The sequence below is a fragment of the Cnephaeus nilssonii genome, assembly GCF_951640355.1.
Source record: "Cnephaeus nilssonii genome assembly, chromosome: 9".
NCBI classification, from domain to species: domain Eukaryota; kingdom Metazoa; phylum Chordata; class Mammalia; order Chiroptera; family Vespertilionidae; genus Cnephaeus; species Cnephaeus nilssonii.
The window spans coordinates 21,690,509-21,706,881 of record NC_137080.1 but is presented as its reverse complement, the minus strand read 5'-3'; the positions used below and the strand labels follow the sequence as shown (position 1 = coordinate 21,706,881).

The following is a 16,373-nucleotide window of genomic DNA, read 5'->3' as shown; positions in this document are numbered from 1 at the left end:
ATGAACTGTTTTACAACATATATGGTTCTTTTGCTATTAAATGAACAACTCAATCCCAGATACAGACTCAATGTTTGAACAGATGATAAACTAGAATTTATCCTTTTCTTCAGATATTTAATGGTGGCACCTAAACCCAAACTATGCCATCTAAAGGACCTATCAGTTTTATAAACATTAGCTCTAGAGCTTACATCTGAGACCTCTCCACCAGTGGTATCAAGCCAGGACAACCAGCCATTAGTGATATTACAGGTCACTATGCATTTAAAAGGCAGATTTTGGGTAAAGGTTAAACCTGCAAATTCCCAAGATGCATGTTCAAAACCAAGCCTGGCTCAAGTTCAGCTTCACAATGTGCAGTCTAGCAAGATTAGCCAAATCAGGGGAAATTCCAAATACTAGTGCCTTACCAGAAACTCCAATTAACTCTGTCCACTAGTCTTACTTGGTTCAACAGTTTACACTCATACCAACCCACCCAACTTGATTTTGAAATATACAGACCACTTATACCACTCTTAGGGACTGGAGTCCATTGAAGCATTATCATTTAATGAGAACAATGGACAACCTGACCTTTCCTAATGGGAATGTCCATAAGCACCTCCGGACACGATATACTTTCTGGTGTCTCCTGGCCTAAATACAACCCTGCCCATCTCTTGTTTTAATACACTCACTGTCCAGCTGCAAGATTCTAATTTATTAACAATCACATTTGACTGGCTGTCCAACTCAGTCATGATAAATGACCCTCCCCTGCGCACCCCCCCAAAAAGTACCCTGGTGATAACCAATACACCAGTACAACAGTCTTTGCTTAGACTGTTCTCCTTCAACTGCCAACCTTGAAGTTACTTACTTAGGAAAGTAGGCTTTCATTTAGAAACCCGAGGAAACAAATAGTAAGCTTCCAGTTATTTTGCAACAATTACCTTTATCTTTTGTCCTTCACTAACAGGGACCTTATTTTATTGCCTCCCCCGCTCCACACACACACACACACACACACAAAAACCAGACATGATAAACAAAAGCCAAGTTTATTTGTTCATTTCTTGCATTTGAAGTACTCCTCGATGACATCCTTTGCCTGAGACTCTTTGCCATAGTCCTAAAAAAGTCATATGGGATTTTCATTTTAATAACACTTAGAAATTCCAGCAAGCCATCAATACTAGTTATAGTAAAGCTTTAAAATTAGCTTGTGTCTTATGAAAATTGTTTATTAAAACTTCTTATAGCCATTTTCAGGGACCTTAATGACTTCAATGTCTTTAAGGCTCGTAACATGGCTTTACTATTGCCAGCTTTCTCTAAATTTCTGCAGAACACATTCAGGTAAGCAGACTTATTGGCTGGCTTGCATTATGGTTTATTTTCATTTTTTGTAAAAGGCAGAAAACATACTATTAACCCAGCACAACCTTCATCCCACAGATACTGACTTACCTTAACCACCACGCAACTGCAGCCAACCACTTTACGGGGTTTTCCCTCTCTGTCGATTTTACAGAGGCCTACCCATTCCCCTAGTTTCTTGTTGTCGTCAACCTATTTGGGGGAATTTTAAATATCACCATATTAGTAGGCATTAATGCTGCTGTACTGACAATAAATCAAACCAAAAGGTACTGTAGTCAGATAGGGTGACAGGCAGTTTCCTCACACCAGTTCAGTAGAGGGAGCCAGTTGTCATCATGTACAGCACCAAGATCACCTACAGGCATTGGTTTGTTCCATACCAACATCAAAATTAGCATTTAGTACTGCAGTTTTAATAGTTTTATAACCACCTTTGACATAGCCAACATTAAGTATGTATTGATTTTCATACCTGCAGGAAGCATTAAGCTGGACACCACAAAATTTGCTGTGGTATGACAAAAACCACTACAGACAGCATTATTCCTAACATGTTGGTCCAATTTTCTTTGAGCAAAAGTATCTCTTAACAGTTGAAATAAATCAAATTAGATAGGTAACGTACCTTAATTAGGTTGATTTGGTGTTCAGCACAAAGAGCCTCCACCAACTTGACGTACATAGGCTCATCACAGTTGGATGCAAGTACACAAAGGTGGGCTTGGCGCCTGAAATGTAAAATCCAACAATTAAAGCTAAAATTCAGATCTACATCCACTACAATTGCACTTTACAAGGGAGTTGTCTTTGCACCGACTACAATGGCAAAACAAAAGCAGCACATGCATTGGTGTAACTGCTTTAGTTTGATGAGTCTGTTATAGGTTACACATATTCATTCAATTCATCTACAGAAACCTCAAGTGTTCAGTAACTCCAAAAACTAACAAATTTATGCAGGGGAACTGTTTACTAATCTGTGGTGAAAACAGAAACATACAGATGGCCAATAGACATGAAAAGGTGCTCAAAGTCAGTAATCATCAGAGATGAAAATTAAAACCACAATGAGGTTAGCACCTTACACCTGTCAGAACGGCTATCAGCAATAAATCAACAAGCAAGTGCTGGCAAGGATGTGGAGAAATGGGAATTCTCCTGCACTTAAAAAGGGAAATCTTACCCATCATGACTGCATAAGCCAGTCAAAGACATACCATACATATGTGACATCTAATGAATGAAATAAAGAAGAAACCAGCATGGATACATGGAACAGACTGACAACTGTCAGGAGAGGGGGCTGGGGGAGCAAGGATGAAGGAATTAAGCAAAGACAAACAAAATAACACACAAAAAATCCAGAAAACAGCATGGTGATTACCAGAGGGAAGGAGGGAGGTAGAAAAGGGTAAAGGGGGGATAAATGGCGATGGAAGGAGACTTGGGGGGGGGGGGGCAGTAACAACGGGACACAAGACAGTACATACAATATACAGATACTGTATAGAATTGTACACCTGAAATTTATAATTTTACTAACCAATGTCATCCCAATAAATTCAATAAAATTAAAACAAAAAACAAAGACTGTTACACATAAACTCCTAGATCAGAGTTGTGGCCTGTTGTTACTGGCCCAGACATTGATATCCTGCAGAACCGCCAAGATACAAACAGTGCAGGGGATTCACACGGAGACCAGAGAAGTACTTCCAACAAGTGTTTCCACTTGTTATTTGACGGATTTAAACATTCCTGTCTTAGAGAACCTTATATTCTCCAATAGTTAACACATGCAGTTTTGCCAGTGTAACCAGCCCTGAAACTAAACTGAATATATGTACAATTCTATATTCACGTTTCTGAAACAGCTACTTCATTTACTACTTTCATGTACAAGTCCAGATGCTTCTGCAACAAATCTGCAATCTCATTAAGGTGGGTCAACTTTGCAAGCCACCGAGTGCAAGTTTCTATCTGCCCTATAACGTGAAATGAGCCCCACAACTACAGATTTGTCAGACAGTTACGTTTCACTCATAAAAGGAGTGAAGGGGTATCCGACAATTTAAAGTCATCATTCAAAACTGTAGTTTTCCTTTACGAACCACGTGCTCATCCCCATTCCAAACAGAAACCCACAAACTAAGTGGGCCACGTAAATCTGAGCGGATACCTTTTCCTAGGTTTCCTGTAGAACGGATGCCATTCAGAACTTTTGTGCTAACACCGTGTGAACTCCACGCTTTCTTCCCTCGGCTGCAGTTTTGCTCCAGTTCCAACCCACAGTATTGAGACTGACACACGTACTTGTCTAAGGCTTTGGCAGCTTCGCGAATTCCGCGCGCGAGGCCGTCGTGGATGAGGGCGGTCTTCAGCACCTCTTGCAGAGCAGTATTAACGTCCATTACACCTCCAGCAGCAATGCTGAAAGGCAACACATCAAAGCGACTAGTCAATCCCCCGCACACCGCCTAACGCCTGGGACTCAGCAGGCATCGGCCAGGCACGCTTAAGGCGCCAGGACGGACCCAGAGCCCGCGCCCTGCGCCTGCCCGCACCACGTTCCCGGCCCGGGCTTACCCTTCCTCGGCCATGGCGGTGGGTTATGGGTAGAGCCGAATCTTGAACGCACTGTAACACAAGATAGAACAAGAAAAGGGCAGCGATTAACTAAAAGGATTAAGTTTGGGCCCTGGTACTTCTCGCCAAACCCAGAAAAAAAAAAAAAGAAAAAAAAGGATGCCTAGTTGTGCACCATAATCACCACCCTCGCCTCGCTCAACTCACCCCAAGCCTCCGCCTCCGCGCAACTCCGCGGCGGCAGGGAAAGAGACTGGACGCGCCCGCTGGACGGTATTTAAGGGCTGCCCAGGACCCCTGTGCGCACGCGCAATGCTTTCCTTGGAAGAGGTGTCTCTGGTGGTGCCGGGCCTCGCGAAAGGATGCTGCTACTCTGCCCATCACTGGGACGGGAGACAGGCAGCAACGCGGGCAGCCTCACATCGATCTTCCCCCGCCGGGGCGTGGCCTGCGGAGGCCCAGAGAGCACATTCTACGGAGCGCGAGGAGGGCCAAGCGCGCACGTGGGCTCGGCCTTGTGAGACCGAGACCCCTGGTTCCCTGGCTCGCTCGGAGCACCAGTTTTAACCCTTTCCACGTCATATTGCGACTCCTGCCCGCCCGCGTGGCTGTGCCTTCCTTAGAGGGAACACTCCCTGTCCGCCTAGGAGTCACTGAACGTCCGTGAATGTGTCGTTCTGTGAGTGATCGTCATCCGTGTGTGTGCGTGTTCCTGGCACGAGCCAACACGTTTTCGCGACCTGTAAGCACATTGCAAACCCCACGTTCCCCGCGATCGTTAGTCAAGTGGCACCTTCAGCCGGGAGGTGGCTTCTGGCTGAAGGTTACTCGGGAGGATGAGAGAAAAGGGAAGGTTTCTCAGTGTAGTTGTCCTACATGAAGTTCTTTTCTTTCTTTTTTTACGCCAAATTGTACCCTGAACCCGTTACCCCGCGCAAATGGGGATTCAGTAGGTGCCTTTCAAACACCGACAGTGGAGCAGACGGGGGGAGGGTCTGTAATGACGGCGCGGAAAGCGGAGTCTGAGGATCCGGCATTCATCTCCCGGCCGGACCGGCGGGCCAGGAGTGGAGTCCGAGATCCCTAAACGCTGCCTTTCCCCGGAGGCAGCAGTTGGAGTTTTGCAGAGACAGGCCATTCCCCCACCCACATTTTCAATGCAGATACATGAAACACAGGCTAATGTAATCAGTACAGTCTTTTTTATTTTTTTAAATATATTTTATTGATTTTTTACAGAGAGAAAGGGAGAGGGATAGAGAGTTAGAAACATCGATCAGCTGCCTCCTGCACACCCCCCACTGGGGATGTGCCCGCAACCAAGGTGCATGCTCTTGACCGGAATCGAACCTGGGACCCTTCTGTCCGCAGGCCGACGCTCTATCCACTGAGCCAAACCGGTTTCGGCAGTCTTTTTTATTTTTATTTATTTATTTATTTTCCTTTTGTTTTAACTTCCTCTCCTGACACATCGCCAAGCCAGTCAGCAATTGTTCGGCGTCTGATAGGTGCCAGCACCGCTTCCAGGGACAGCGGACAGTTCATGGCAGACTGAGTGTCCTGCGGGAAAAATGGGGAACAGGCTAAGAGTGCCAGGTCGAGTTCACCAGAATAGAGAGATACTGGAATTTTAATAAGCTGTTATAATTCCTTTTTAGCTTTTTAAAAGCTTTCAAATGTTCACTTTGAAAAGTGTTGCCCAGCCGGCGTGGCCTGGGTTGTGGGCTCGATCCCCAGTAGGGGGCGTGCAGGAGGCAGCCGATCGATCAATCGATGGTTCTCCTATCTCCCTGTTTTAAGTGTTGAATCTGCTCTAGCCGTTGGCTCAGTGGTCAGAGCCTCTGCCTGCGGGCTGAAGGGTGGTGGTTTGATTCCAGCCAAGGGCACTGACCTTGGTTTCAGGCGCATGCTGGAGGCAACCAGTCCCTGTGTCTCTTCCCCATCCATGTTGCTCTCTCTTTCTCTCTCTGACACTCCCCCTCCCTTCCATTCTCTCTAAAAAAAATCGATGGAAAAAATATCCTCGGGTGAGGATTAACAACAACAAAAAAAAGTATTGAATCTGCTTCCCATCCATAACTCATCCTAAAAAGGTGTCCACTTAATTAGTTGTTCAATAGTTTATTTTTTTTTAAGCTGCAGAGTTTATAAAAATGATTTATTTCTGCCACTGTCATGCTTGTGGTAGGATTAAGATTTGAGCCAAATATTAGTATATCGAAAGGCCACAGGGGAGGCACAAAGTAGCATGGGGGTTGGGGAGCGGGGATGATGTGGGAAGGTAAGAGAAAGAAAGACTTTTGACTTGTGGCAACATTTGAAATAGGCTCAAGAAACAGAAACCTGAAAGGATTGTGATGGGAGGATGAGAGAAAAGGACAGGGTATTCCAAGTGGAGGAAAGACAGGGCAAAAGCACCGATGCCTCCTTGGTTCTTTGTACGTTATCCTAACACATTTGTGTTTTTGAAAGGGAATGTGGTAAATAGCATGTCAACAAGTTTTCCGTTATCTAAAGTTCATGCAAGTTAATATGCTACACATATTAGTAGACTTCTCCCCCGCACCACCACCCTGCCCCTAAAAAACATTATGGAGGAGGAGGGGAATTTGGTAAAGACTCGGGAAACATAAATGAGGAAAGCAATCATTGCCAAAGAACATAATTTATATAGGGGGAAAATGAATAAGTACCTTTCAGCTTATTCTGTGGTTGGTTTCTATCTTCTGGCAGCTCGTAATCTATTGAGACTCAAGTATCAGAGGCCTATGCTTGACATTTCACCTTATAAATATCTTTTCTATCAGTTGAAAACTCCCTTCTTAGAACTGGAGCTACACTTCTCTCTCTCTCTCTCTCTCTCTCTCTCTCTCTCTCTCTCTCTCTCTCTCTCTCTCTCTCTCTTTCTTTTTTAAATCCTAGTTATGAAATGGGTTCTGTTCCCAGAAATGAAGTTAAAGGGCACTCTGGTGGTTTAAGGCATCTTCAATATAGATTCTCCTAGTTCATTTTTAAGGTTACCTCTTCTCAATTTTAGATATAGCCAAAGGTGGAACACTACTAAATAGAAGCTAATGGCTAGAGTCAGGCTTATACCAGCAGATTATAATACTTACATAATGTGCACAAATGTGCATCTGAAATACATATGAAAAATAAATTCCAAAGTTTGTTTTAGGAAGAATAAATCATAGTAAATAATTTTGTTTAGCACTTTCTATGCACCAGTTAATGTGCTAAATTATTGTCATAGCTTTTCTTCCTTGATCATCTTTGAAACCTTCTGTGGTAGTGTTGGTATTAGTCCCCTTTAACAAGTAAAGAAACCAAGGCCTAGAGAATTGCCCAAAGTCTCATAGCCAGTAAATGTGAAAGCTGGTATTTGAGCCCAGTGGCCATCAAAGATCATGCTTCTAACCCTTCATATATTTGGACTAGAGGCCTGCTGCAAGAAATTCATGCACAGGTAGGGTCCCTAGGCCTGGCCAGCGATCAGGGCCGATCGGGCCTTCCAGCTGCCGGCCAGGGCTTTCCTTCATTCCACACCACCTCCTGGTGGTCAGCACACATCATAGTGAGTGATTGAACTCCCCGGCTCCCAGTCGAACTCCCGAGGGAACACTTTGCATATTAGCCTTTTGTATATATAGATGATTACCCAAATGTTGAAAAGAGAGCACTGAGAATTCAAGGAAAACTCAACATCTCATGCTGGTCAATACATCTGGTTCTACCTTATTGCGCTACAAAAAACAAGTTGCATAGGTGGAGAAAGGGAATATTGCAGTGTTAAACAGAAAAAGAGGGAACAGTTGAAATTTGGGTTTCTCATCTAAGTATACCTTGTATTAGTTTGCTGGGCTTGCCATAAGGATCAAAAATTGGGTGGATTAAACAATAGAGATGTATTGTCTCTCGATTCTGAAGGCAAGAAACCTGTATTAAGGTGTCAGCAGGATTACTCAAAAATATTTTTTAAAATTCTCAGTGAATGAATAGGAAAAATATAAACTATAAAAGAGGAAGAAATAGAAATTTGAGAAATAAAATGTAAAATATGAGAATTAAAAGTGCACTGAAAGGGCTAGCAGCAGATTGGAGATAACAAAAGAAAGAGTTACTTTAAGCTAGATAAATCTGAAATTATCCAACTTAAAGCAGAAAAAAAAACAATTGAAAATAATGAATAGAGCTTCAGTGATCTGTGGGACAAAATCAAAAGGTCTAACATATATGTAATTAAATATATAGTTATAACGTAATTTCAATTGGAATGCCAGAAAAAGACAGAAAATCATATAGAAAAAATATTTGAAGAAATAATATCCAAAAGCTTCCAAAACTTAAGGATATAATAAACAAAACCCCAAATCATTGTTGAATATTTGAACATCCTTCTCTCAGAAATTAACAGAACAGTGAGACAAAATAAGGTAGGTCACATAAGATAAAAACAAAACTGTCACTTTGACCTAATTGATTTTTAGAGAATATTACTTCAAACAACTATAGAATATTATTATTTTCAAGTGCACATAGTACTGTTCACAAAGATGTATACTGGACCATAAAACAAATTTCAATAAATCTTAAAAGATTGAAATCTTTCCGAATAGAAATCTTCCACAATTGAAATAAATTAGAAATCAGTAATATAAATACATCTGGAGAATCTCCAGATAATTGGAAATTAGAAATGCTTCTTATAGGTGAAAGAATTTAAAAAGGGGAGGGGAAGTAGTTAGAAAGTATTTCAAACTGAATGATAATTTATGGGATATAGTGAGAACAGTGTTTAGAGGGAAATTTAAAGCCTTAAATGCTAACATTAGATAGAAAAGAGGAAAGGGCTAAAATCAATTATATTAGCTTCCAAAGCATGAAAACTAAGAGCAAAGTAAATGAAAAGAAAGTAGAAGGAATATAGTTTTACTGGTGAATTCTCCCAGACATTTAAGGGAAAAAAATAATACTAAATTTATGTAAACTATCCCAGAAAATACAGGAAGAGGGAAAACTTCTGACTTATTTTGTGAGTCCAAGATTTATCCTGCACCAAAAACCTGACAAAAGAAAAGAGAAGTACAGTTCAACATTACTCAGAATCATAGATAGAAAAATCCTTAACAAAATATTAGCAAATTGAATTCATATTATATAAAAAAGATAATATGTCCTGACCAAGTTGGGTTTATCCCAAGAATGCAAGGTTGTGTTAACATTAGAGAATTGATCAGTATAATTCATCATATTAACAGAACAAAGAAGAAAACCCATTTCCAATAAATGCAGAAGAAATATTTGATAAAATTCATTATTAAATTGTATTACAATCTCTTAACACATTAGGAATAGAAGGGAACCTACTGAATTTGATAAAAATACACATATGAAAAACCTGTAGCTAACCTCATACTTAATGGTGGAGGACCAAATGTTTTCTCCCTAAAACTGAGGACAAAGTAGGGATCTCTATTTTCATCAATTCTATTCAATATTTTATTGCTCATCCTAGTCAGTACCACAAAGTGAAAGAAATGAAAGCATATACTGCAGAAAGGAAGAAGTAAAATCCATAGATGGCGTGATTGTTCATGTAGAAAATATAAAAGGATCTGTAAAACAAATATAACTAATGGGGGAATTTAAATGTTTTCAGGATACAAGATAAATATAAAATTAGTTTACTTTTATATACAACTAGAGGCCCGGTGCACAAAATTTGTGCACTTGTGGGGGGGAGGGGACTTGAGGCCAGCCTGAACCCTTTCACAGTCTGGGAGCCCTCGGGGGAAGTTGGACATCCTTAGCACTGCTGCAGAGACGGGAGAAGCTCCCGCCACCGCTGCTGCGCTCACCAGCCGTGAGCCTGGCTCAGGACTTCTGGCTGAGCGGCGCTCCCGCTGTGGGAGCACACTGACACCAGGGGGCAGCTCCCACGTTGAGCATCTGGCCCCTGGTGGTCAGTGCGCATCATAGTGACCTGTCGTTCTGCCGTTCAGTCGATTTGCATATTAGCCTTTTATTATATAGAATCAGCAAGTGATTTAAAATTTTAAATGTCAAAATTCCATTTTAATGGATTCTAAAACCAAGATATTTAGGAATAAATTTGACATGAAGCATAGCTCTACAATGAAAACTGTAAAACATTTCTGAAAGAAATTAAAGAATCCTACCTTATAATAGAGAAACATGCAAATTGACCACACTTCCGCTATGCCCACAGCCAATCAGAGCGAACAAGATGGCGGTTAATTTGCATATGCGGGCGCTGAGCGGCCTGGGTCCAGGAAACATCCTCCGGACCCAGGCCGCTCCTAGCCTGTAGGCCCGTGCTTAGGTCCTGAGCGGCAGGGGTCCCAGAACGCCCCCGGCCACTCAGAGCCTATGGGTGTAGGTGCCAAGCAACCTGGTGGGCGGAACATCCCCGTGTCGCTATAGCGACGCGGGGATGTTCCGCCCCGCCCCCAGTGGCTTGCCAAGGCTCCTGCACAAAGTGGCGGTTTGGGGCCACGCCCCCAGCCAGGCGCCCAGGACCATGGGCTGCTGCTGGCCTCCTGGGTTTGCTGAGACCCTGGCGGCCACCGCTGCGTGCTGCCCAGGGTCCCTGCATGCCCCGAGCCTGAGGCCCATGGTGGGGCTGGCTGCTGGCTTTGGGGCGTTTGGAGACGGGGATGTTCCTGCCCCGCCCCAGAGGCTTTCCAAGCTCCAGCACCAAGTGGCGGTTTGTGTCCATGCCCCCAGCCTAGCGCCCTCCACAGGGGGATGGCTGCTGGCCTCTGGGGTGTGCAGAGACCCTGGCAGCCACCACCGGGTGGCAGGGACACGCCCCTAGCTCAGTGGACACAACCCAGGGGCTGCATGAGCTACAGAGGATACACCTTTTTAAAAAAATTTTTTATTGTTTTTTTTTACAGAGAAGAGAAGAGAGGGATAGACAGTCAGAAATATCAATGAGAGAGAAACATGCATTAGCTACCTCCTGCACACTCCCCACTGGGGATATGCCTCCAACCAAGGTACATGCCCTTAACAGGAATCAAACCTGGGACCCTTCAGTCTGCAGGCCCACGGTCTATCCACTGAGCCAAACCAATTTGAGAGTAAATACCTTTTCTGACAACTCATTGGCTAAGCTCCCTGTAGGCCACCAATTGCAGTGTTCTTGGTAATTTGGGTTATAAGAATCCAAGAAGGTAATCTAGGGTTTTTCCACCACACTCTTGAAGGAAAAAATGAAGGTCCCTTGAGGGGTCCCAGATTGGAGAGACTGCAGGATGGGCTGAGGGACAACACCCCCCGCTACCCCACCTCCCCGCCGTGCACGAATTTCGTGCACCGGGCCTCTAGTATCTACATAAATGGAGAGATAGTTCATGTTCATTGATTTAAAAACTCAATATTGACTGGATGTCAGTTCTCCCTCAATTGATTTACAGAGTCAACAAAATCGCAAAAAGAATCCCTACAGGTATCTTGGGGAAATTGAGAGATGATTCCAGCATTTCTACAGAAATTCAAAGGGCCCAGAATATTCAGACTGCTTTTGAAAAAAAGAACAAAGTTGGAGAATGTTCGCTACCTGGCTTATGTGATGAATGCAAGTGAATGGAAGAAGCCGGTACTAACTAAAATCCCTCTGGTGAGGGGGGCAGCATTCCAGTGAAGTGGGGACAAGGTTCTAACTACAGTGTCCTGTGCTCAACTCCACTGGCCTCTCGGGCTGCAGATGGGCGTTCCAGTGGTGGGGCCTCGGTACGTGTACTGGACCACTTCCGCGGTGGGATTTTAGGCAGGTAGCCTCTTCGTGGCGTGTATAGTCCTCCCGATGATTCTATGTGCTACCTGATAATCTAGGATAAATTTATTTTCTGCTGAAATTGGCAAAAGTTGTTTCTTTTATTAGCAACAGGAATTTTATTAGCAACAGGCTGATACAAATACTAGGAAGAAAAAGAAGGATGAAGGGACAAAGGGTGATTGAGGCTATATTTTGGATAAAGGGAAAAGAATGAACTTCTCTGAGGAAGTGGCATTTAAACAGAGACCATATTATTCCATTTTAGTTTGGGGGAAAAAAGTGTTCCATATGTATATATAGGTCTAGATCAGGCGTCCTCAAACTACGGCCCGCGGGCCACATGCGGGTGTTTTTGCCATTTTGTTTTTTTACTTCAAAATAAGATATGTGCAGTGTGCATAGGAATTTGTTCATGGTTTTTTTTTAAACTGTAGTCCGGCCCTCCAATGGTCTGAGGGACAGTGAACTGGCACTGGCCCCCTGTTTAAAAAGTTTGAGGACCCTTGGTCTAGATGATCATAGAACAGTGGTCGGCAAACTGCGGCTCTGTTGACTAATGAGTTTTCGGACCACTGGGATAGGGGCTTAATCACAAGGAACAACAACAGCCTGTAATTATTGGAATTGAGAGTCTAGGTCAGTGGTCGGCAAACTCGTTAGTCAACAGAGCAGCAAATCGCGGCTCACGAGCCGCATGTGGCTTGCGAGCCGCAGTTTGCAGACCACTGTCATAGAACAATGTGAATAGATCATCATGGCAGGAAGATCATAGCTCCCTAAGATACCTCCACATCCCAATCTCTGGAACATGCAAATGTTAGCTTTTTTAGAAAAAGGATCCATGCAAACGTGATTAAGTTAGAGATATTGAGATGAGAACTTCATTTTGGATTTTGGCTCAGTGAAATTAATATTAAACTTCTAGTCTTCAGTTCTGTGTTGTTTTAATCTACCAAGTTTGTGGTAAATTATTATAGCAGCCACAGAAAGCTAATGCAATAATATATTCAACTACAACCCTCATCATCTGGAGGGAGGGGCAGAAGTAGAGATTAGAAATGGGGAGAAGATAAGGATATGAATATGTCAATATCCTTTATATAAATTAAAAATAAATGGACACAAAACAAGAATGTAAATTTTATGAAAATATATACAAACAAAAAGATTTGTATTAAACATGCAAGAATGATTGCTGATGGGAATGGAGATAGAGGAGAAGAGATGACAACAGAAATGAAAAATTCAGTTGAAAATTTGGACGATAAAGTTGGGGAAACTTCCTATAAGATAGAGCTAAATGAGAAAGAGATGAAAAGTAGAATAGAAAAAGAGTAATAAATTAGAGGGCCAGTCTAGGTGACCCAACATCTGCATATAAAACTGTCCAGAACAAGAGAACAAAAAAGGGAATCTAGACAGCAAAGAAATTATTCACGGAAATTCTCCTGTACAGTTTGATGTTACATTGGAGAGAGAAGGTAGAGTAAAATGAAAGTGGAGAACTTTACAGGGTTAGGTCATAAAGATTCTGGAAGGTCATATTTGCTAGAGCTAACCCTTCTGTTTAGAATGGCTGTAAAGGCTCTTTTGACCTGCCCAGGAATTCCTATATAATAAAAGCCTAATATGCTAAGTGTCCAGTCATCCCGTCATCCATTCAACCAATCAAAGTGTAATATGCTAATGATATGCTAAGGCTGCTCAACCACCTACTATGACATGCACTGACCACCAGGGGGCAGATACTATGACCGGTAGGTTAGCTTGCTGCTGGGGTCCAGCCAATCGGGACAGAGCAAGACGGGCCGGACACGCTCTGGAGCCCTCCTGCTGTCCCTCCCCGGCTGGCCAACATCCTGCATCCCTCCTCGGCCCCGATTGTGCACTGGTGGGGTCCCTTGACCTGGCCTATACCCTCTCACAATCTAGGCTGAGTGACCTCCCCCCTCCCCCGAATGCATGAATTTTGTGTACCGGGCCTCTAGTTTTTACATAATCTTCAAGACCCAGGGTATCATCACAGCCTCAGGGAGCCATCCTGGACTCATTTAGCCAAAGTAAACAGTTCTTACAATATACATCATAGAACTCATTGCATTACAATAAGTTATTAATCAGTGTCTGTTTTATCTCCTAGAAGGAGATATGCTATTTGAGGGCAGAAGCCAGTTGGGGCTCATTCATCTTTAAAGTCACAATGGTGGTGATACCCTGACCGGTTTGGCTCAGTGGAGAGAAGGGTCCCGGGTTCGATTCCAGTCAAGGGCATGTACCTTGGTTGCGATACATCCCCAGTAGGAGGCAGCTGATCAATGTTTCTCTCTCATCGATGTTTCTAACACTCTATCCCTCTCCCTTCCTCTCTGTAAAAAATCAATAAAGTCACAATGGTGGTAACTCAATAGTCTTTTGTTTTATCTTGGAACAGTGGGTAAGGTGAAAATATTTGACACCTCTATTTTTGTGCCAGAAAGTTGAAGGTGAGCATAAGGCAACAACCATCACATCCATGCAGCAAACACTCCACTCCTTATCACTAGTGTTCACAGCCGCCCTACAAGATAAGCATTATAATCCCAATATACAGGTGGAGAAACTGACCTTGCCACCCAAAGTCACAAACAGCTAGTAAGTGCCCTGGATTGAAACGGCATTTGGCTCCAAGTTCTTATTCCCAGCCCCTCCACCCTGATTCCTCAACATTCATTATAGCTTTTGCAAACATTTTTTCCACTCCTTGTACTTCACATCAGTTCATTCATATCCAGTTTACTAATCTCTGGCTTCCATGATTATATCACTACATCATTTACCCATTGTGAAAAATAACCCACTTTTAATAAAAAAGAGTCTGGCATGGCCGGCATGGTTCAGTGGTTGAGCGTGTACCTATGAACCAGGAGGTCACGGTTGGATTCCTGGTCCGGGCACATGCCTGGGTTGCGGGCTCTGATCCCCAGTAGGGGGACTGCAGGAGGCAGCCAGCCCATCAATGATTCTCTCTCATCATTGATGCTTCCCTCTCTCTCTCTCCCTCTCTCTCTCTCTCTCTCTCTCTCTCTCTCTCTCTCTCTCTTCCTCTCTGAAATCAGTACAAATATATTTTTTAAAGTGATAAATAAATAAAAGGAGTCCGCATGAGCCCAATTTTCTAATTCACATTTGTGTCTTTCAGTTGAGGTACTCTATCTTCTGTGTCCACATAAGCGTCCTTGCTTACTTTTAGTAGGAATACATTTTACCGATTGTAAAGTAGGGGGTTCAACTATATGGAATATAGTCTCGTCCTTCTTGTCTTATTTTTATTTGTATTTTGTCTTACACAGAACGAAAGAGTGCCGCATAGCCCAGATGGTGGAGTATGATAATAGCCTGTGTCTTTAAATAAAAAGAAAGGCCCTGCCCCGCCTCCAGGAGAGGCTGCTAGGAGCTGCGGGCGAGGCTGCCGGCGGGCGATCGGGATACCGGGCACCGCTGAGCAGTCGGCGCCCGCCTCGGCTTCCGCTGGTCCTCTCCCGGGAGCAGGAGTCGCAGCGCTCGGACCCGGGAGCGGCGGCGCCGGAGTCCGCGCTCGGGGCATGGACGCGCCGGGGGACCCGGAGGGCGCACCACCCCCAGGAGGTGACGGGGAGCAGCGCGGCCGGGACGCGCCTCGGAGGCTCGGGTCTTGTCTCTTTCACTTGAATTAGCTTGGTTTGTTGCTGAGACAACGGGGAAAGCTGGGACCTGGCCGTAGGGTTCGGACAGCGAACTTTAACCCTCTTGGAAGGGGTTCAGGTTCGGGGACTGGAGTTGGTGTGGTCTCTACTGTCTTCTCTCCGGCTCTGCTTTTACCGGCCGTGTTTACGAATGCATTCTGCTAAGAAAGCATTACAAGTGGAGGCCCCACTGTTGTCCCCAACTTTTTAACTTCCTCTCAGTTCCCTTTCTCATCCACTGCAAACATTTTACAAAAATTCTTAAGACTTCCTCATGTGGCACAGATTCTTTCCACCTGCACCGCAAAGACAAACTGAAAAACTGAGCAAACCAAACATGTTTTCCTTACTTAAACTTCTTTTTCCTTTTTTCCTCCAAACCATTCTATTTAAAATTGCCTGATAGACTGGCTGGGTGGGTGTTTGAAACTGAGTTATAGACCAGGTGTCTTTAAGTTAAATGAAAATTCAGTTCTTGGAGTAAGTATTGAATTAATCACGGTGAAAGGTCAGTAATTGGTGTGAAAAACCAGTAGTGATTTACAGATCTGTGGGATTGGCTTTCCTGGAGTGTCCCATTGTAATTTGCCATTTGAATTTTTTAGTTTCCCCTTATTCTTCACTTAACGTCAGTACTGCCCTACAGTGCTTAATAAACAGCTAACCTGACAGGCCTGAAACATGGAGTTCATGTAACAAGTGAAGCGAGGAGCTGGAGAAATCACATTACACTGGAGAGCAGTACCCTTGTTCCCTGATCCTTCTTGAATGTATTTGAGGTGAAAGAAATAGGCCTTACGGTGAAGGCAAAACAGCAGATGGTTTGATAAATTCTGTACTGAAATTCTAACAGGGAGTTCTGTGTCAAGGAAAGTGATATGTTTTCAAAATTGCAGTAATGTACAAGGATTGTG

At 43.5% G+C, this 16,373-nt stretch overlaps 2 protein-coding genes across 5 annotated transcripts in view; one reads left to right on the top strand and one right to left on the bottom strand.

Moving 5' to 3' along the window:
• Positions 1-1,027: 1,027 nt before the first annotated feature.
• RPS12 (ribosomal protein S12) lies at positions 1,028-4,255 on the bottom strand. 2 transcript variants are annotated; one of them, XM_079781190.1, is made up of 6 exons: positions 4,162-4,255; positions 3,955-4,005; positions 3,682-3,798; positions 1,994-2,096; positions 1,456-1,557; positions 1,028-1,117 (listed from the first exon to the last, which is right to left on the bottom strand). In XM_079781190.1, the coding sequence occupies exons 2-6, from the start codon at positions 3,966-3,968 to the stop codon at positions 1,055-1,057; spliced, it is 399 nt and encodes a 132-aa protein (XP_079637316.1). In that variant the 5' UTR covers positions 3,969-4,005; positions 4,162-4,255; the 3' UTR covers positions 1,028-1,054. The 2 variants fall into 2 exon arrangements, with proteins under 2 accessions (XP_079637316.1, XP_079637317.1); XM_079781191.1 differs by lacking the exon at positions 1,028-1,117 and having other exon boundaries at positions 1,522-1,557; positions 3,548-3,798.
• Positions 4,256-4,545: 290 nt separating this feature from the next.
• SLC18B1 (solute carrier family 18 member B1) overlaps positions 4,546-16,373 on the top strand; it is a 36,831-nt gene continuing 25,003 nt past the window's right edge. For all 3 annotated transcript variants that reach the window (XM_079781043.1, XM_079781044.1, XM_079781042.1), the window contains exons 1-2: positions 4,546-4,696; positions 15,088-15,382. In XM_079781043.1, coding sequence (XP_079637169.1) covers positions 15,340-15,382 — 43 coding nt within the window. In that variant the 5' untranslated portion in view covers positions 4,546-4,696; positions 15,088-15,339. The remainder of the gene's footprint in view (positions 4,697-15,087; positions 15,383-16,373) is intronic.